Consider the following 19,839-nt stretch of genomic DNA (forward strand, 5'->3'; position numbering starts at 1 on the left):
TGCAGAGCTGCACAGGAACAGAAGCCATCCGCCGCACTTTTCTTCAACCCAAAGGTACTGTACAGTCTAAGAGAACTTAACTCTTGTGTAACCTCACTTGTCCTCGTTGGAGACTTGTCTTGTTTGCATCTGTAGAGTTGCTGTCAGCTTCTTTACTTCACAAGCCTAATCAGCTTGTGGCCCTACTTTGATTTCTTCTTTTCTACAAAGACTTCTAAAACAGTGTGCAAGATGTTTACTTATCTGCAAGAAGTGCTTCAGTTCCCCTTGACTTTTGCTAACTTAACATTGGCTGGCCTGGCTCCCTGAATGACTTCTCTCCTCTGCTTATGTTTTGTGTCTTCCTTCCAGGAAGGGGTGAACTGACTTTGCATTGACGGTTATTTTGAAAGTACTTACCTGCTTAAGAATAATTGTGTGAATATTTGTCTTATTCTGAAACATCTTTTCTTTGACACTCCTCTGAAGAGTTTTTTTAATGGAACAGTGATATATTAATGTCCCCAGCACCCTAACTATTGAAGTCACCTGAGGGTGTATGTAGTGTCTGTGGGACATCCCAAAAGGGTACTTACTGATTTAGAAATATTAAGAGTGTGTATTTTGGAGTGTATTTGGGCGTATTTGGGCATTACTATTATATTGCCCCCTTCTGAAGAAGGCTTACTCTAACTGACTGTTAAATTAATAATTGTTTAATCAAGAAACCTTGTGTGTAAAAGTTTGACTACTTGTCATTGTGAACCTCTGTGTAACTCCTCAACAGCTCACATTGACCGCTCTTGAGATAAGCCCGGCTGCTCAACATGCTACCAACCTGTGTAGTACAGACTTATACTAAAGGTTGGGCTCCTATTGCCAGGAGGTCAGGGTTGTTGTAGTGCACCCAAAGGGCACTGCATACAATCTTGCCTAACAGTTTCTAGCTGAAGAAGAGCAGAGGAGAGGGTCAGGTGGCAATTGGATAGGCAGGAAAAGCAGGGAAGAAGAGCACCTCTGATTTGGTAGCGTTTAGCATCAGAGTGCAAAGCCATCCAATATTTAATGGCAGAGAGATAGTTGGAAATGTTGATGGTGAGATCAGATGTGAGTTCAGGAAAAGAAAAGATTTTGGTATTGTCTGCGAAGAGTTGGTACGAGAACTCAAAAGAGGAGATTAGTGCCCCAAGAACAGAGGTATAGAGTGTAAAGAGGAGCAGGCTCAAGACAGAGCATTGTAGAACACCCACAGTTAGAGGAGTGAGTTGGGAGGTGTTGTTCCAGGAGACCGAGAATTGATAAGGTGATAGGTAGGATTTATATTTATATTTTGTATATTTTATTGTTTTTGGTATAATGCACCTTATACCATAGCTGAGCTTGGTTTCTAAGCGCAGATTCGGGATTCGAATCTCTGTTGCTCTGCCTGGTCTTGATTCCAAGACCAGCGTGTTGCCCCTGTGCTATACTCCGATTCAATTCAGGCCAGGGCTCAGAGACGATGAAATTGGAGAAATTCATGAGAGCAGTTTCTGTGGAGTGAAAGGAACAGAAACCAGATTGTAGGGGGTTCCGGAGGTTGTGCATGTCTATGAAATGTTTAAGACAGTTGAACAAGACCCTTTCAAGTACCTTAGAGTAGTGCAAACGGAGAGACAGGGTGAAAGTGCTTTGGGTCAGCCCCTTGCTGTTTTAGGAGAGGGGTCACTCTGGATGTTTTGAAAACTGATGGACAGCAAGCAGAGTCGAAGTGTTCAGCAAGTTGAGTGGCCACGAAGGAAGCAATAGGCTTAACTAGCTGTGGAGCAAGAGGGTCTGATGGAGAACAAGAGGGGTTAGCCTTCATCACTAATGATAGAACTTCTTCAGTAATAGTGTGACTAAAGTGGGAGATATAGGCAGAGGATGGTGGTTGAGTAGGCAAAGTGTAGAATGTAGGAGAATTGAGTGTGAGAAAGCTCAGGAGAGTTACATTTTGGACATTTTTGCAGCAAAGTATTCAGCTAAGTCATCAGCTCTGAAAGTGGAGTTGATAGTCATAGACTTAGGAGGAGTGAGTTTAGGGCACCCTGTAGCTTGCAAGGAAGGTTGGAGTAAGTCAATGACGGTGAGGTAGAAATCCGTTTTTGCTGCATCAAGAGAGGACTTTACAGAGTTCAGGGCAGAAAGGTAGAGTTACAGGTCCTCATGCTAGTGGATACGCCCCCATTTGCGCAGCAGCCGACATGTCTGTACGGAGACAGCATCTGAATGGAGTGAGACATGGTTGAGGATGCTGAGAATTAGGAGTGAAAGTTAGCAGTGGGAAGTGAGAGGAGAACGCCATACAGAAGGGATTGGAAGCTGGAGAAGGCAGTGCTCGCGGAAGAGGAATCTGGTGTGAAGCAGGAGAGTCAGAATTGTAGGTTATTAGAGAAAGGGTGGAATGGCAGGTGGTCTACATTTCCGTTTAGTAATCATGAGGCAAGTGGTAAGGAAATGTCAGAGGGTGGAAAGGATATGGTGGTGGAAATAATAGAGTGATCAGATAGGAATGATAATGAAAGTATTTGTGGTTAAGAGAGAGGTGAGATGAATAAGAGATTGAAATAGTTGCCACCAGTATGTGCATGTAGGTTACGGATAGAGTGGAGAGAGTGGTGACTAAGAAAAGACTGAAGACAGACTCCTGAGAAGTGATTGGAGAGGGAATGACGTGAGGTTTAGTAGAAAGAGAATCAAGGAGTTGCCCAGATTCATCAAAGAATGGTCCAGTAGGACCAGGAGGGTGATAGAGGAGATGATGTGAACCAAGTGAGGCGGAGAAATAGTAGCAATGGTGAATTCAAAGGAGGTAGGCGAGGATGTAGCTATGGAGATTTGGAAGGCCTTGAGGCGTGAAGAGAGCAGGTGTCCGACGCCTCCACCACTGCCAGTCAGATAAGGAGAGTAAATTAAGGATAGTTTGGAGTCAGGGTGTGAGAGTCGGATGAAGAAATCCAGGTTCAAGTGATAGAAAGGAGGTGGAGGGGAGGAATGATGGTGTGAAAGTAGTAAGTGATAAAGGAGGTTTTGTTGCGGAAAGAAAGAGTAGTGAGGTTGAGTCTCAGAGGAAGAGAGGCGAGGTGTATAGGTGTTGGGGGAGGTATGGTTAGCTTGTGGCTTTGTTTGAAGTAGGAGGTGAAAGAGATGGCATAGTGGGAGTTTTGAGATGTGGGTTTTATAATAGGGATAGGAGGAAGTTGTAGCATGATTGGAGAAAACGTAGGGTGAAGTGAGCAGGAGCAGCAGGAGTGAATGCATAATAGGAGAGTACTGCAGAGCGGAGAAAAAGCACAGTAATTGGCAAGCTAGCGGTACTGTCAGGTGAAGCAGGGAGGAAGGCAAAAGCAAAGTCTCACAGGTGAAGAGGCAAAGAGGCTGGTGAACAGCTGGCCTTCACTGGCCAGCCACACAGCTTAAAGCCAACTACCTTATGGGGAAAATTGTGATAGAAATACAGTATCGCTGGCTTCATTGGAGAGAATTAAGATAGCAATACACACGACAACTAACTACATCACTGAGGAGGGTGCATGCCTCTATCCTTCAGGAACGTACATGACAATGTTCTAATCTTGAAATCCAGAAGGAGTGCTACCATCTAAGAAAGGACAGAATGAATGTTAACTACTTTATATGGGACTTTGTAGTCTAAGTTAATAGGCAAGTTGGAACCGTTTACTGGTTTCAGATAAATAAACAGACAATCCATCCTGCTTTCTGACAACAAGTGAAATGATTAAAAGGCGGACAGCACCAATGAGCTCAATTTGTGGACACAACAGGCTTTGTCAAGCGAAGACTAAAACAACTGCAAATTCAACTTGTGGTTTAAAATAATGTTTTTTTGGGGGATTGCTTTTTGCTCTTAAAACATTCTTTGCTGTTTTTAAGTTTTGTAGATAGTCACCAACGCTGAGCAAAAACAAAATAAACACACACCGAATAATTGACAGGGCAAACAGAGAGAAGATGGATGCAACAATTTCTCAAAGAAATGCAAGAAAAAAAATGAAAATAAAGAAAGAAAGAAGCAGACAAGACACAAACCTGCACAATTCTGCTCAGATGGCAGTCAGCAGCCAGCTCCAAGCCCTGCTTCTCGGCCCAGGCCTCAATATGGCCCAGCTGCTGACGAATGATGGCTCCCCAGTAATGTGAACACAAGCCTGAATCGGGCTCAGTGACCAATCGATTGAAGAGCCACATGTTGACAAAGTGAAACAGCTGAGAGAAGAGCTGGATGGTGAGGGCCGCATTCACTCTACATCGCCGCAGTAGGGACATGGCTCCTGTCATTGTGTGCAAGACATCATCTACAGACAGGCAAAGGAAGACATAATCAGTTATACAGTCATCTCGAGTGTGTTTATGTTTTCACTCTACTCATTCACTACAGGTAATACATGTAACAGCACGAGCAGTGGATTTATTCTAAAGTATCTCTTTTAAACTTCAATAGCAGAACGGAGTGCAATTTTAGGGACAATTTCTCCACAAGGTGGAACGACAGAATGTGCCAACAGAAGTATAGTGTGAACAAATTGAAACTGAGCTGTCCAACCTTTAGAGAGGCTTATTGAAAAGCCACTGCAGAATGGAGCTGAAAAATTGTTGAAGACCCGTTTAACAGTAAATTAGAAATATAAAAAATATAAGAAGCTAGAACATTTTCAATAATGTTACATCAGCCTCCCCCCTTCTCCAGCATCTGGACTTCTAAACGTGATTGCCTTTATTATCATATTTGGCAAAATCATGAGTTGCATCAATTACAGTATAGTATGCCAGGCAGCATACATGGCAGTGGAATACAGGTAAGCTTGCGAAGAGCTCATCCGTCGCCCAAGGCATATTTTTCAAATGGAAATCATGAATGAGGATGTTAGGCAAGATTGTGTGCAGTAGCCTTTGGAAGAATACAGCAACCTTGCCCTCCTGGCAATATAGGAACCCAACCATTGGTATAGGTATGTACTACACAGGTTGATAGTGTGGCTGAGCAGCCAGGCTGATCTCTAGAGGGGTCAATGTGAGCAGTAGGGTTGTAACACAGTTTCACAGTGACAGTTACTCAAATAAACACTTACTCTCAAGGTTTCTTGATTAAACAATTATTAATGTATTTAACAGTCAGTTCTACAAGCCTTCTTATTAACAATTATAATACACTTCAAAACACACTGTTTCTCTATAAATCAGATACCCATTGGGGATAGCACACAGACACTTCCTACACCCTCAGGTGACTTTAATAACTTGGACACTGTGGACATTGATTTATCACTGGTACATTTAGAGCAATACTGAGTTTGGGTGCAAAGGGTTAGATAAGGGAATAAAACAAAGGTTAACAAATAATACATAAACTGGTAAGTACTTTTAAAACCCTCCAATGCAAAGTAAATTAACCCTTTCCTCGGGGAAAGTTTAAAGCACAAAGTCAGAGGTAGAAGAGTCTCTCAGGGAGCCAGAATAGTCAATGTTAGTTGAACAAAGTCTTGGGGAGCTGTTAATGTTAAAGGACATTTGTATCGCACACCATCACCACCAGAGTGGTCCCTTGGCGCTCTGGCGGCTCTGAAAGAGGGAGGGAGGGTGGGTTAGTGGAGGGAGGATGGAAAAGTGCAAGAGTGCAGTAATGTGCAGTTGGCCGCCTCAGCCCGGTGGGTCCGTTGGCTGGGCCTGGGGTGTTTGTGGCCGGTAGTCGTCGTGTACTGTTGTGCGAGTCTATGTGTGTTTTTTGTTTTGTTGTTGCAGTGTAGTGAAGTTTGTGTGGTTTGTTGTGCTGTAGGTTTGTGGTTGTGTTTGGTTTGGAGTTTGAGAGATGTATGCAGAGGAGGAAAATTGTTAGTGGAATTGGTTAGTTGGCATCTCTGTCCTGAATTGAAGAGTTGGGCTTGCCTAATCTCTCACAGATGGGGTACGTGTGCACCCTGTGCCTCTGGTTTGGTCTGCCCGTTCTGAATTCGAGGCCCATTCACATTTCGCTGCCACCTCCACCAGCCTCCCCAATCACGCTGCATGTTCCTTACTCCCACTTACAAGGCCAGTGTCCACACCTCAGTTAGTCTCGACAGTCCACAACCGAGTGATATCTAGTAGGTATTCTTTGCAGGTAAGTAAAAGTCTTGCACAATGTTTGTAGAAATAAGATTCACTTGAAGGGCCACAAGCTGGGAGGCTTTTGAGGGGCAAAGCTGTCAGCAACTCTGCAATGGCAACCAAGACAAGTCTCAAATGAGAACAAGTAAGGCTACACAACAAGATGTAAGTCCTATTAGGTTTACCGTACCTTTGGTTAGAAGAAATGGTTCCAGCTGGCTTCTGTTCCTGTGTGGCTCTGCAGATCCTGTTGTTCCTGTGCCTCAGTCGTGGGGATAAGAGGGAGGACTTCTGGGGACTCCTGCAGCACAATGGGAAGGTCGGCGGCAGCAAAGGTCAAACTTCAATTCAGCGGTACAACGTGGGTTCAGCTCCCCGCGTCTCAGCAAATAGCACCACTGTGGACTCTCGGATACCACTCTAGAATTTCCTCACATCTGGGGTCCAGCACTCTGTTGAGGTGGCTCAGGCTTGTTCAGTCCTGCATCAGGAAAGTCCGGAGGATCTTCCTATCGCTCGGGTCCGACTTAAAAGCAACACACACAATCTGGTGTTCCTCTCCCTGGCACTTCGGTTTCAGCAGCAGCAGCAGTGGAAATACAGCCAGCTCCGAGAGGATGTCCAGACGGGCTTATTTTGGAGTGGATCGGTCCCACCAACTCAAGGGGAGAAGTCTTCCTTGCAGGGCTTCTCTAGTCGAGGTGAATTAGGAGCTTCAGCACAGCAGCAGGGCTTCACCAGGCAAATCAACAGTCCAGGAGTTGCAGCAGGCGTCTCTTCCAAGTTATTCTTCGTATTCCTTTATCCACTGGTCGACTCTGCCTTCCAAGCCAAAAAGCTTCACCTTTTATGCAGGTTTCTCCCATTCAGTCCAGCCTAGCTATCAATCGCACAGCAGGGTGGCTGTCTTTGCCTGACAGCCAGCCGGCCAATCGTTTTCGGGGACCTCCCTCACTTCCTGCCAGACATACTGGAGCCAGAGGCGGGCTTCACTCGTGAATACCGCCAAAGACAAAACGAACAAAGGGACCAAACCTGATTTGGCGCACAGAGTGAATCTCAAGAAGGACCTTTCCAGCACGAAATGGCAAGAAAAGACGACCGGGGACATTTTTACGAAATCAGTCAGTTAGAATAAGCCTTCTTCAGAAGGGAGCAATATAATAGTAACACACAAATACACTTCAATACTGTACACTCTTAGTTTATAAATCAGTAAAGTCCCTTTTGGGATGGCCCACAGACACAACCTACACCCTAAGGTGACTTCAATACGTAGAGTGCTGGGGACATTAATATCTCTCTGTTGGTATTTAGAATACTGTTATAAGTTGGTAAAAGGAAAAGATTATCAGAACAACAAGAGACCACAAATATTCTTAAGCAGGCAAATACTTTTGGATCCCCCAAGAAGGGGCATTCAGTACAATAGGGTAAGACAAAGTCAATGGGAAAAAGTCTTATATCGGATGAAGCACTTCTGGTAGGTAAGTAGAAACGTCTTTGCACAATGTTTTAGAAGTCTTTGAAGAAAAGAAGAATCAAAATGTAGGGCCACAAGCCATTAGACTGGCGAGTAGTATAAAATGCAAGCAACTCTACCGCAAGAGGTAATTTCTCTCAGACTTTGTTACAGTAACCTCTGAATTGAAGAAAAGGTGCAGTAGATGACTTCTGTTCCTGTGCAGCTCTGCAGATCTCACTGTTCCTGGGCCTCAGTCGTGGGGACAAGAGGGAGTACTTCAGGGGACTTCTGCACTGCAATGGGACTGCAAATAGCAACACTGAGGTTCCTGGTTTTTGAGATGGACTTTCCTTGCTTCTGGGGGTCCCGCACTCTGTTGAGGGGGCTCAGGCTCAGTCAGTCCTGCTTCCTGGGAGTTCCGGAGGATCTTCCTGAAGCTCTAGGCCATCTTAAAAGCAACGCACACAATCTGGTGTTCCTCTCCCTGGCTATACAGTTTCCGGCAGCAACTTTGTGGAAATTCAACCAGCTCTGAGATGGATGTCTAGGTGGCTCACTTTGGAGTTGACTGGTCCCACCAACTCAAAAGGAAGTAGTTGTCCTTGCAGGGGCTTCTCTGTCGATATCATTTTTGAGTTTCAGCACAGCAGCAGGGCTTTAGTAGGCAAACCAACGGTCCAGGAGTTGCAATAGGTGTCCTCTTCAAGTTCTTCTTCGGTTCCTTCGTCCAGTGGTCGACTCTGCATACCAAGCCAAAATCCTTGCCTTTTATTCAGTTCTCTCCCATTCATTCCAACCTAGCTGTCAGTCACCCAGTAGGGTGGCTGTCCTTGCCGGACAGTCAGCAGGCCAATCACTACAGAGTACATTTGGTTCTCCTAGGAGACTAAGCACAGTGAGTTTCGGGCACCTCCCTTACTTCCTGCCTACCCCAGACACCCTGGAGCCAGAGGCGGGCTTCACACGTGAATCCTGCCAAGGGCAAAGCGAACAATGGGACCAAACCTGGTTTGGCGCACAGAGTAAATCTCAAGAAGGACCGGGCCATTTTGACAAAAATGGCACCCTTGGGTGCTTCACTGCAGCTGCGAACGTAGCCCGCGGTAAATGCACACCATGGTAGTTAAAACGAAACCACTGCCACCAGCCATTCAGCGAGAAAAGGGTATGAGAAGCTACACAAAGGGGATACTAGTAACTGCTCCAGCACCCTATTGTAAGATAGTGTGTGCTGGGTCTAGAAAGTTACAAATGTAAGTAAAGTCAATTTCACTTTACTACTCTGGGAAACAGTAGTTTATCCCAGAGGAGGTATTTAAACCTTTGGGAAATCCGAAAGATTTCCCTGTGCCACAGCACTGAAGGTGCTGTGTGCCACAATATAAAAGACGATGCCTATAGAGTTTGTCAGGCTCCATAACCAAAAGAAATACAAAGCTCAGAAATCACATTAAAGTACATGAGAGAGTGGGGGGAAAAAGGGTCTCACTCTCTCCAGGTAAAAAAAAATCAAGTCCTCAAAAAGCAGCAAAATTGCTGGAGGTCTCTGAGGTGGAGGGAATAAGCACAATTCTGAGAATTCTCCCTAACACTCGTCCCCCCAGACCAAGGGACAGGAGGATTTAATCCACCCCTGGATGAATCTCCTTACTCCAGTTGGTCATACTTGCTGGAGAGACCATCAGCATTTTGGTGATTACACCCTGACCTGTGTTCAATGGTAAAATCAAACCCCTTTAGGCTGATTGACCATCTTAACAATTTAGGATTTTCTCTGTTCATCTGCATTAACCATCTCAGGGGTTGGTGGTCAATCTGAATCACACAAGTAGTTCCATGCAAGTATGGTCTAAACTTCTTCAGTGACCACACAATAGCAAAACATTCTCTTGCAATGGATGCCCACTTTGTTTCTGGTTCCTTCAGCTTTCTGCTGATGAAGCAGATGGGGTGCTCCCTACCTTTCTCATCCAGCTGACTCAGAACTGCACCTATACGGTTCCATGTGATATAATTGCGGCAAAAATTGCCGTGATAACAAAATATCGCGTCAAAAATGCCACCATTTTTGCGCCGCAGTCAATGTAAAACATGCGGGGGACACGCCCGCAACCCCCGGACCCATTATACCATTTAAGGGGAGCGGGGGACACCCCCGCTCTCCTTAAATGGTATAATGGGGCACACTTTTACCGGGTCAAACAGCGCCATTTTTGACGCGATATTTTTTACTGCAACATTTTTGTTGCGATTATATTACCTGATACCACCTATACCTGTACTGGAAGCATCTGTTTGCACAATGAAGGTTTGGCTGTAGTCAGGAGCTCTTAAGACTGGAGCTTGACAAAGGGCTTTCTTAAGTCCTTCAAATGCCTTGTTGCACTCCTCATTCCACCTGACCTTTTTAGGAAATTTGGGTGAGGGGACTACATTCAAGGGAGAAGCTATGGACCCATAGTTCTCTATGAAGTTAGTATAATAACCAGTTAGACCCAAGAAGGCTCTCACTTGGGTTTGAGTAGTAGGGATGGCCCATTCTTGTAAAGCTTGTACTTTGCTAGGAAATGGCCTTTTTCACCTCCTCCTACCTAATGTCCAAGGTAGACCACTTTGCTCTGACCAATTTGACATTTACTTGCCTTTATGGTCAGATGGGCCTGCTCAAGAGCCTGCAAAACATATCCTAAGTGGTCAACATGTTCTTTCCAACTTCTTCTTTTGACACTATCCTCAATATTGCTCTAAATGTACCAATGATATATTAATGTCCACAGTGTCCTAGTTATTTAAATCACCTCAGGGTGTATGAAGTATCTGTGTGCCTTCCCAAATGGGCATTTGCTGATTTAGAGAAACTGAGAGCGTGTATTTTGAAGTATATGTGTTACATATATATTGCTCCCTTCTAAATTATTCGACTGAATGTTAAATACACGAATAATTGTTTAATCAAGAAACCGTGTAAGTGTTTATTTGAATAACTGTCACTGTGAATCTCTGTGTAATAACCCTACAGCTCACATTGACTCCTCTTGAGATAAGCCTGGCTGCTCAGTCACTCAGGTCTTCACTCATTCAGGTCTTCACCGCTGGTTTCTCCGTGGAAGCGGGCTCAACAGCAGAGCATTGAGATCCCCACGTTATTGCTTCTGCAACACGCTGCAGCTGCCTTGATCGACCACAGGGACTAACACTCCCTCTAGCAAGCACTCAGGGCTTGAGACTTTATTGATGCAGACACTTTCAAACACGATGGTGCCATCAGTGATCCACTAACCACGCGGCTTACTTAATCTAGCTCTGCACTTACCGCACTGCCATGACTAGCATGCTGAAGCTCTCGATTTAATCAACCTCATGGCTGCCTTAAAATAGATGTCCACTGTGACTATTACCCACAGGCAACTTGGGCCCTGGGATTACCTTCTACATTTATGCCTGTGGCTAGACTCTCGTCCCCACAGCACTTCCTGAACATCCTGACTGCATAGTCCTCCTCTGTCCTGACGAAGGCCCTAGGAAGAAATTGGCTCACATAGCCCCATTATAGGGCCGAAACACAGGGTGTAAACGCACATTCCCTCTAAACACAGTGTCACTAATGTTTACTGTTTTATACCAAGATATGTATTATATACCTGATGTTCATTTGTTTATTGAATCTTGACCCGTCGCCCCCTTTGCATAGCGACAGTAGTAATTGTACTATGTTCTCTGTATAGAACCATGTGCAAGAGTACCAACTTGCTTTTGTTTTTAATTGTGCAAATTGTGGTTGCTTTGTTTTGTTGTAATCAATGATGTTCAGAAGTATATCTTCAACTATGAAAAAAGCAGATACCGAAAACTATATAAAAACAAGTTTTTGTTAGTCTAAGTATGATTTTTGTACACAATAATGTGCTAAATCTTGAATGAATAACAAGGGTGGAGGCTCTGAATTGTTTTTTTCTCGATCCTTTCACTTGTGTTCTAGTAACTGCTCAGTCACTCTACCAACTTGTGTAGTACATGCTTAACCCAACCTTTGGTATAACTATTGCCAAGAGGTCAGGGCTGGTGCAGTCTCCCACACGGGTACTGCATACAATCTTGCCTAACACCTCCCTAAAAAAGTTGCAAAAATGCAGTGAAATGTATGTCCCACAGCCAAATCTGATGAAACTGACATTTTTTTTTTTCCCACTTGGCAATACTAGTGCCAGGGAAAATGTTACATTCAATACAAGTCAAGGACTATGGGAGTCACCGGATTCAAATGTCATGGGTTCCCAGAAATCCAAAGTGTGCATTATCAATTTATGTTGTCCACTGGTAAATACCCTACTGCTGGTGGTGATCTGCATTCAGACAGTAGCACCTAAGAGGATAAAGCAAGGAGGAGCATAAGAGATTGGTGCCCTGCATATCTATATGTACAATCAACACAGAACACTTCAGGCCTTTGCGCTTCATGAGCCCCTCTAAACCCGCATCGTTTAAGCCAATAAAGCAAAACACAGGCACATTAAACATACTATATGGCTGGACACTGGACTATCTTATAACAACGTCAGTACAGTTAAGAAACACTGAAGAGTGATGAAGTGGAAGCTTTGAATTTATCAAAGCCCTTCATAGAGTAGCACAGACAGGCTAAAAAGTGTTTTTTATTTTAAAGTTCCAAACAGCAATGCCAGTGGTTATGATTAATGGAAAACTTCCAGCTATTACTTTTTGGTTGTAGTTTGTCTCCCTAAGTAAGAGGATATGTCCACACAAGTGTCGGTTGCTTGGTTTGCCATAAGGAACTATGTTGCACCTGATGTGGCCCAACAAGGACAAACATGGTCAGGGTTTTTTCTTTCATGTTGAGGGAATATTAGACTGCCTTGCATATGGCTGGTACTCTTCTCCAATAGCACTGCTGGTTACAAAACAAAGGTTTGGTAGGTTTCCTAGAGCAATGGCAGTGGTTATGTTTAATTCAAACCCTTCCATCCATCACTTTTTGATTTTAGTTTGACGCAAGGGAAGCACATTACAGATTTACCCTTCAGTTTTGTTTAAGTATGTAAAAGCAATCAAAAACAGAATTATAAAAATAAACATTTAAGCAGTCTAACCTATTTTGGGTCGCTGAGGGCTATTCTCTTCTGGATCATCAAGGAATGCAGGCATGCAATTGTTCAGCTCTGACTGAAGACAGTGAACCAAATACCTGAAAAAAAGACATACTTTTGAGACCAATCACATGTTTTAGAGTGGATCAATGTACACATCAAATAGCTTTTAAATTAATCATTGCACCTGGTGGCAAACACATGAACTAATGAAACTAATTTACTCTGTCCCACAGCTAAACACAGACTGAAGGTCTCTTTCCCCCCAGAAATCCTCTCTGTCCACAATGTTCACTGAAATCTGAAATTTGAAGCAAGCAAATAGGGTAAAAATCTGCTTGTGGTCTATTGGCCATGGTAATCACATGGGGATGGACTGAAAAGGGTCCATTTAATGTCAGCGAATGTGTGGCTAAGTGTCAGCCCCACTAGTCTTCCACCTATGCATACATCAGGCTAAGCGTTTGTTCCTGACCTGTATCATAAGACTTGATTTAAATTACTTCTTTTTTAAAATATGCCTTTATTCATGCAGTTTAAGTTGAATTAAACCAATTACATATACACAGATATATATATAAATATCTGTGCTTGTGGGGGTAGGAGGTAGGAATGTGGAATGGTGTGAATTACAAAATAATACTGTTCAAATTAATGACAACCAAAACCTCATGAACAAAGAGCAGACTTTAAAAAAAGGAGACTATGAAAACACGTAGGACCACCTGTTTTACTCCTGAACAAACTGTTAGGCTGCCACTGCTGTGCATGCTGCATCATCTCTTGTCACGCTAGTGTCTGACATGGCTTATTTCATTCAGTGTAGCAAAAGCAAAAGCAGATAAGCATGACAGGCCTACTTTCGATGTTCATTTTACCAAATCACTAAATCCTTTTAAAAGAAGAACTCTACCTGCTATCATTAAACACCAACTGCCCGCCCATGTGCTAGTTTTCCGTAAGGCTACTCAATTTATTGCTTGAATATTTACAATTATGGTACAAACTTATTCCGAGCGTGTGTATAAAAAAACTTTGGAACCAAATAGGATTTACTCTATTTTTTTGGGTAAAAACTCCAGGCGAAAGAGTAAAGGAAGTGTTTGGTGCATGATTGCATGCAATAGCAGATGAGTTTAGTTTCTTTCACGACATTTCACACACCATAACACAGGCAATGCTTGGTGGTGGTATAGTTTAAAGAATGAATACATATGATGTCACTTGGCATTCCTAAAATATAGAAAATATCCTACTGGTGTGCATAAAGAAGTCACAAAGAAGAGAGGAAATATGTCACAATCTGGCTGACCATCAAAGGGACTTTACATAGTGCCCTCTTTGAAAAGTATACAAGTGTAAATTCTCATTAATCTTCCTGCCAAAACGTATGCACCAATAACATATAATTAGCAATCATAACATCACTATGCAAGTGAAAGCATAATTAAGTATAGCTACACAAAAAACACATAGGGCCTCATTAGGAGTGTGCCGGTTCAGAAACAACGGTACCGGCACTGTTTCCAGGCCGGCACACTATGACTGAGGGAGGGAGCCGTTCCGCCGGCCAGGGTCAGACCTGGCGGGAGGAACTGCACCCGCCCCCAGAGTTTCACGGAATCACCGGCACCGTTCGAAACGGTGCCAGTGCTTAAATGGTCCCAATTTCCATGGAGTCCTTTGTGACTCAATGGGAATGGGGACTTACAGAATTACCGGTGCCTGACTTTCCAGCTGCTGGGGTCGGAATACCCCGGTGTTACTGGGATGTGAGGCGCCGATAATTGTTTTCCGAGTCTGGCGGCAAGCCGCCGGTATCACAGGCAGGCTTACCGCCAGACTCGAAATAAGGCCCATAGTAGCTATGCAAAAGTGTTTGGTCGAGATGTTTTTGGGAAATTTATTAGATATATTAAGTTGATGCCAATGCTCCAAATTGGTCCCCTTCCTTTAGAGATGCCATACCGGTTTTACTTCTGGGTACTCCCTCATAAGTATGATTGATAGTGTATCTTTGGTGATTTTTAATGGCATTGAAGACTCAGATAGTCACTTCATGAAGAAGGAAAAGAAAAATATGAACAATTAACACAAATCTACCCTTACTTGAACGCCATCTGGACTAAGTGTGCCAGAACATCTTGAGCATCCAGTGTAATCCGACTCAGGTCTCGGTCTTGCTTGATAAAGTTGAGCAGCTCGGATGCGTTGGCCATCCAGAAAGCAAGTGACCCTGCAATGTTCTTCTGCTTCTGTGGGTGGAAGGGAGAGAAGTTAACAGTGGGAAGGGGAGCCTTCAAAGGAAATGCAGGTTAAATGAAATGAAAAGCCTCCAAAGATAGACCAGTACCATGCCCCGACCAGTCACCAAATATACTTTGAATACCAGATAGTTGCAACATATGTTGTGGTAGATGACAATTTTCATCGTAATTAAATCTTGCTTACATAATGCTGAACCTAGCACAAGAGGGGTCATGTACTAACTGCCCCGGCATATTTAATGAAGACTTCCTTTAAGTATCTCGTAGCATATTGCTAGTCTTAGCAGTGTTGCGTTATCTGGTAATCAGAGTTTGTAGTGGTGGATACCCATTATCACCCTCTTGAAACACTGAGTAGCATGAAGATGTTGCCCAGTATCTGGTACTGATCTATCCCATCATTGACCGACCATCATATGCATGTTTCAGCTTTGTTAGATGAAATCCAAAGAATAGAAACCACAGACAAAAAAAAGAAAGCAATATAAAGGCAAGAAATAGTACTTTGGTCATTTCATTTCCACACTGAAGTGCCTCAAGCAGAAGGTATGGAATGCGGATAAGAGCTGCACAGTAAAAGGGTTGTTTAGTACCGCATGTGTCCAGCTGCTGAATGAGTGTTATGATAAAGTCAGTTGTGCTGTTTTTGAACAGCTGCACTTTGACATGAAAGCAGCATGAGAAACTGAGCTAAGCCGATGTAGCTGGGAGCAGCCCCCAGCAGCATATCCTACCTGATCAACCTGGTCTACCTCCTGGAGAAAAACAGACGAGGAAATCAAGCAAAACAAAGAAGGTAACTTGTAACAAACAAATATAGCAATTTACACATTAACATGACCATAAAGTACTTGATATTAACATGCTCGATTTACATTTCATCAATGATTCGGATGTTGATGGTGGTTCAAGCACCAGAAATGAGAAACAAATATGAACATTGAGGGACATAAGCACAAGTTACTTACCAACTGGTAACGTTCTTTCGACTGGATGTTCCTCCAACGTATTCCACATCTTTGACATGTAAAGTCCACAGCGGTGCACTTTGGAAACGTTTTCGGCAGATGACTATTAGGGAGAATTCTCTCTTCAGGCTGAATATCCTAACCTAGTGAGTCCCCCAGCAGCTTTGCTGGATTTCTGGAGTTTGTTTTTTCCTCCTGCCAAGAGTGAGACTCTTTCTCCCACTCTTGGACATGATTAATGGTATTCCTTTGATTGGTAATGTGTTTTATGGGATATGGGGTCCTTTCCTCCATAGGGTCTCATGTGTTTTTCCTATGTGTGTTAAACAGCACCCTCCGTGCAGTAACACCGGGGTGTCATAGTGACACCCCACCATAGACTCCATACCCTGGGTCTGACTACTGTCTCCCAGGGCATGTAAAGTCACCATTAGCATTACTAGTCCCAAATTATTAACAGAAACCAGTACAAACCATCATATTGTGGACGTACTGGTTGGGGCAATTCGGTTGTCCCGGGGTCGGTTAGTCGAGGGGGCACATCTCCGTCCCCCCTGATCGAGTTTTGGCTGGTGGCAGTGGAAACTACTTTTTATATTCGACCGCAAATATTTTCCTATGGGATTTTTCCATTGTTCGAGGCTACCAACTTTAATTATTTAATTCTCATAGCCTCTAACATACCGCCGGTTTATTTAATTATTAATTCTCCGGTTGGTATTTTTTGCCAAGACTCGATTCTAAAATGGCGTTTGTGTTCTCTTCTGTGACTCCAACCCAAGTCGAGCCCTTTGTTCCACTTTTTGGCGGGCTTCTCCAGAGAAGCCTCCAAAAGTGGTGCCACTCTGTCTGGGTACCACAGGGGGTGCGGGAGGGGGTTTAGGCACCCTGGACCGAGTTACCTTGGTAACTCAGGTCGCACTCTTGTGTGATTGGCCCAAGTGGTGAGCCGGCCGGCTCACCACTTAGCATGTTTGAGTGACAGCTAGGCTCAGTGAATGGGGGTTTTCTGCATAAAAGCAGGGCTTTGGGGACTGGAACTTCAGAAGTCGCCACAGGACCTAAGAATCCGACGAGGGAGAAGCTGAGCTGACCTACCACGACGACACCACTGGTGGAGCCCTGCAGAACCGACTCACCACTTCCCGCCGACAGAGAAGATCTCCCGACTGGAGAGGCTTCTTTCCCTGACTGGTGGGCACAACCAGTTTACCTTTCTTTCTTCGCACCCCAGCCCGGTTTGTGGTCGAACTGCCCGTGCCAAGCACCCCGGCAGCAGGATAGCCTCTCACCACTGAACCGCGAATCACCGGACCGCTCCTTGTACCTGAGAAACTCTGCGGCTGGTTTCTTCCCTGGCAGTGCAACGGACTCCTGTCTTCCTCCACAACGAGATCCTCTCTTCCCCCGGACGAAGCACCGACTTGCACCCGCTGCCAGGAACCACTGCCCCCGCTGGAGCGTTCTCACCACTTTAAGGTACCGTGTCCGCCAGGCCTCCCTTTCTAAAGATTGCAACAAGGTAATAACTCCTTAACCTTCTGGACTGGGCTGGCCGCCTTGACCCTCTAACTGGTCCCTTTCCTTGGTCCAACTCCTTTTGAACCGTTACAAGACTTTTGTGCACTGCAACCGTGTTATCTTGGACACATTTCGTTTTGATCCTCTTAAAGCGGATCCAGCCTATTGACTCTGAATTCACGTTGCTACTTTGCCTTTCTCTCTTGTGTGTTCGTGAAAAAGTGTTGGGATCTGTTCCAATTTATTCTCTGTGCTCTTCTCTCCATTTTTAAAACAAATTATTAGAGTGCCATCTATGTTAAGCGATCACCGCTGTCTGAAAATAAGTGGGGCTTTACTTAAGACTTTTCTAATATTCTTTCAAGGGAGTGTATATCTTTTAGTGACCGTGTTTTTGAATTGCTTACCATTAGTGTCTTTGTGTTTTTCTAGATGTGGTTTTAAATAAATAATTATCTCTCTTTTACACCAAGCCCTGGTCAGTGGTTACGTGTTCTACTGTGTTCTCTTGATCTATTGTGAATACTCTGTATACTGCCTAACTCTTCTTGAGGGAAGTATGACTGCTCAGCCACAGCTACCAAGTGAATCTGTGTGGTACAGACTGCTACCAAGTGGGTTTACTGCCAAACACCTGTAGTCCTAAATCTTTTGCAGTGGTCCCAGAGGGAACTGCACAGGTTTCTGCCTAACAACGACGTCCTGCATCGATGACGTCGGGTCGATGTCCCTCGAAGGCCTCCGTCAAGGGCGACGTCACCGGATGTTATAAATAGGACGCAGGGCGCCCGTAGCATCAGTTTATGTTTTTTCCCCCAAAACGTGTGCCGCCAATCCAATGCCTGCTTGACAGCACATAGCCTTGCAGAAACGTAAGATGCAATCGCAGCGCAAATTCTCCAGGGGGGCAGGCTAGGAGGGCGATGTGGAATACGTTGGAGGAACATCCAGTCGAAAGAACGTTACCAGTTGGTAAGTAACTTGTTCTTCGAATGGATTGTGTCCTCCAACATATTCCACGTCTTTGACAGACTCCCAAAGCAGTACCAGAAAATGGAGGAGGGAAAAGAATTTAGAGTACCCAATCAGATAGCGGAATAAAGAACCGCCTTACCAAAGGTCATTTCCTGACCATGGATCGTATCCAGGAAGTAATGTTTAACAAAGGTGTGGATAGAAGCCCATGTGGCTGCATCAAAAATATTCCCAATAGGAACTCCCCCCGTTGGAGGGCTGTGGAAGTAGCCATGCCCCTAGTGGAATGAGCTCTCAACCCTTGAGTAGGGTCCTTACCCGCCAATCGGTAACACTCGGTAATGATGAGGATAATCCACCTGGACAGGGTCTGTATGGTAACAGCCTGGCCCAATCGATAACCAACATATCCCACAAAGAGTTGATCGTCCACTCTGACCTTGGACATCTTAGAAATATAAAAGCTCAGAGCTCTCCTAGGATCCAACCTATGGAGTCGCTCCTCTTCCTTACCAGGATGAGGAGGATAGAATGAAGGAAGAAACACTTTCTGGCTCAAATGAAATTCAGATACTACCTTAGGTAGAAAGGAAGGACGTATCCTTAGTACAACCCTGTCCTTGTGGAACACAGTAAAAAGGGCAGCTTAGAGGAAATTGCCTGCAATTCACTCACTCTGCAAGAGGAAGTAACCGCAACCAAGAGCACTGTCTTGAAGGACAATAATCTCAAGGAACAAGAGTGCAAAGGTTCAAACGGAGCACCCATTAGAAATTTCAAAACCAAATTCAAATCCCAAAGCGGCACATGGAAAGGGGACGGCGGGAACACATTAGGCAGTTCTTTAAGAAATTGAGAAATCAAAGGAATCTTAAAGTAAGAGCATTCTTCAGGTGAGCGCTTAAATATAGACAGCGCCACAAGGTAACCTTTAATGGTACCTTCTTGAAGGCCCTGTGGGCCAAAGAAAGTAAGAAGGACAAACTATAGGAATGGAACACTGAAAAGAATCAACATCTTGTCCTCTGCACCAGTCGCAAAACTTAAGCATACGGCAACGGTACAGGGATTTTGTTGCTGGCCTCCTGGCCAAAAGCAACACCTCCATCACATCATCCGGGAGGTCCCAATCCTTATATCTCAACCTTTCAGATACCAAGCGTGAAGTTTGAGAGTTCTGACCTCTGGATGGAGAACCTGACCTCCCTCTCGCAAGAGCAGATCCTCTTGGTAGGGGAGACAGCGTGGAGGGCAGATGGACATTTCTAGAAGGTCCGTGTACCACGCTCGCCTGGCCCAATCCAGAGCAATGAGGATCATGTGGGAACTGAAACTCCGTAACACTTGAGGAATGACGGGGACTGGAGGAAACGCGTACAGCAGTGGGAATGACCAATCCACTACGAAATTCCCTTGAGCAGAATCTCTCGCAC

General features: G+C 44.4%; 1 protein-coding gene across 12 annotated transcripts in view; it reads right to left on the minus strand.

Moving 5' to 3' along the window:
• Window positions 1–19,839, minus strand: part of AFDN (afadin, adherens junction formation factor) — a 2,107,422-nt gene that overhangs the window by 890,651 nt on the left and 1,196,932 nt on the right. For 8 of the 12 annotated variants that reach the window (XM_069607417.1, XM_069607416.1, XM_069607415.1 and 5 more), the window contains 4 exons: window positions 15,677–15,697; window positions 14,785–14,930; window positions 12,679–12,773; window positions 4,051–4,316 (listed from right to left, as the gene is read on the minus strand). In XM_069607417.1, coding sequence (XP_069463518.1) covers window positions 4,051–4,316; window positions 12,679–12,773; window positions 14,785–14,930; window positions 15,677–15,697 — 528 coding nt within the window. The remainder of the gene's footprint in view (window positions 1–4,050; window positions 4,317–12,678; window positions 12,774–14,784; window positions 14,931–15,676; window positions 15,698–19,839) is intronic. The other 4 variants (XM_069607414.1, XM_069607424.1, XM_069607421.1 and 1 more) reach the window with 1 other exon arrangement.

The sequence above is a fragment of the Ambystoma mexicanum genome, chromosome 4q (assembly GCF_040938575.1).
Source record: "Ambystoma mexicanum isolate Mex_15411 chromosome 4q, UKY_AmexF1_1, whole genome shotgun sequence".
NCBI classification, from domain to species: domain Eukaryota; kingdom Metazoa; phylum Chordata; class Amphibia; order Caudata; family Ambystomatidae; genus Ambystoma; species Ambystoma mexicanum.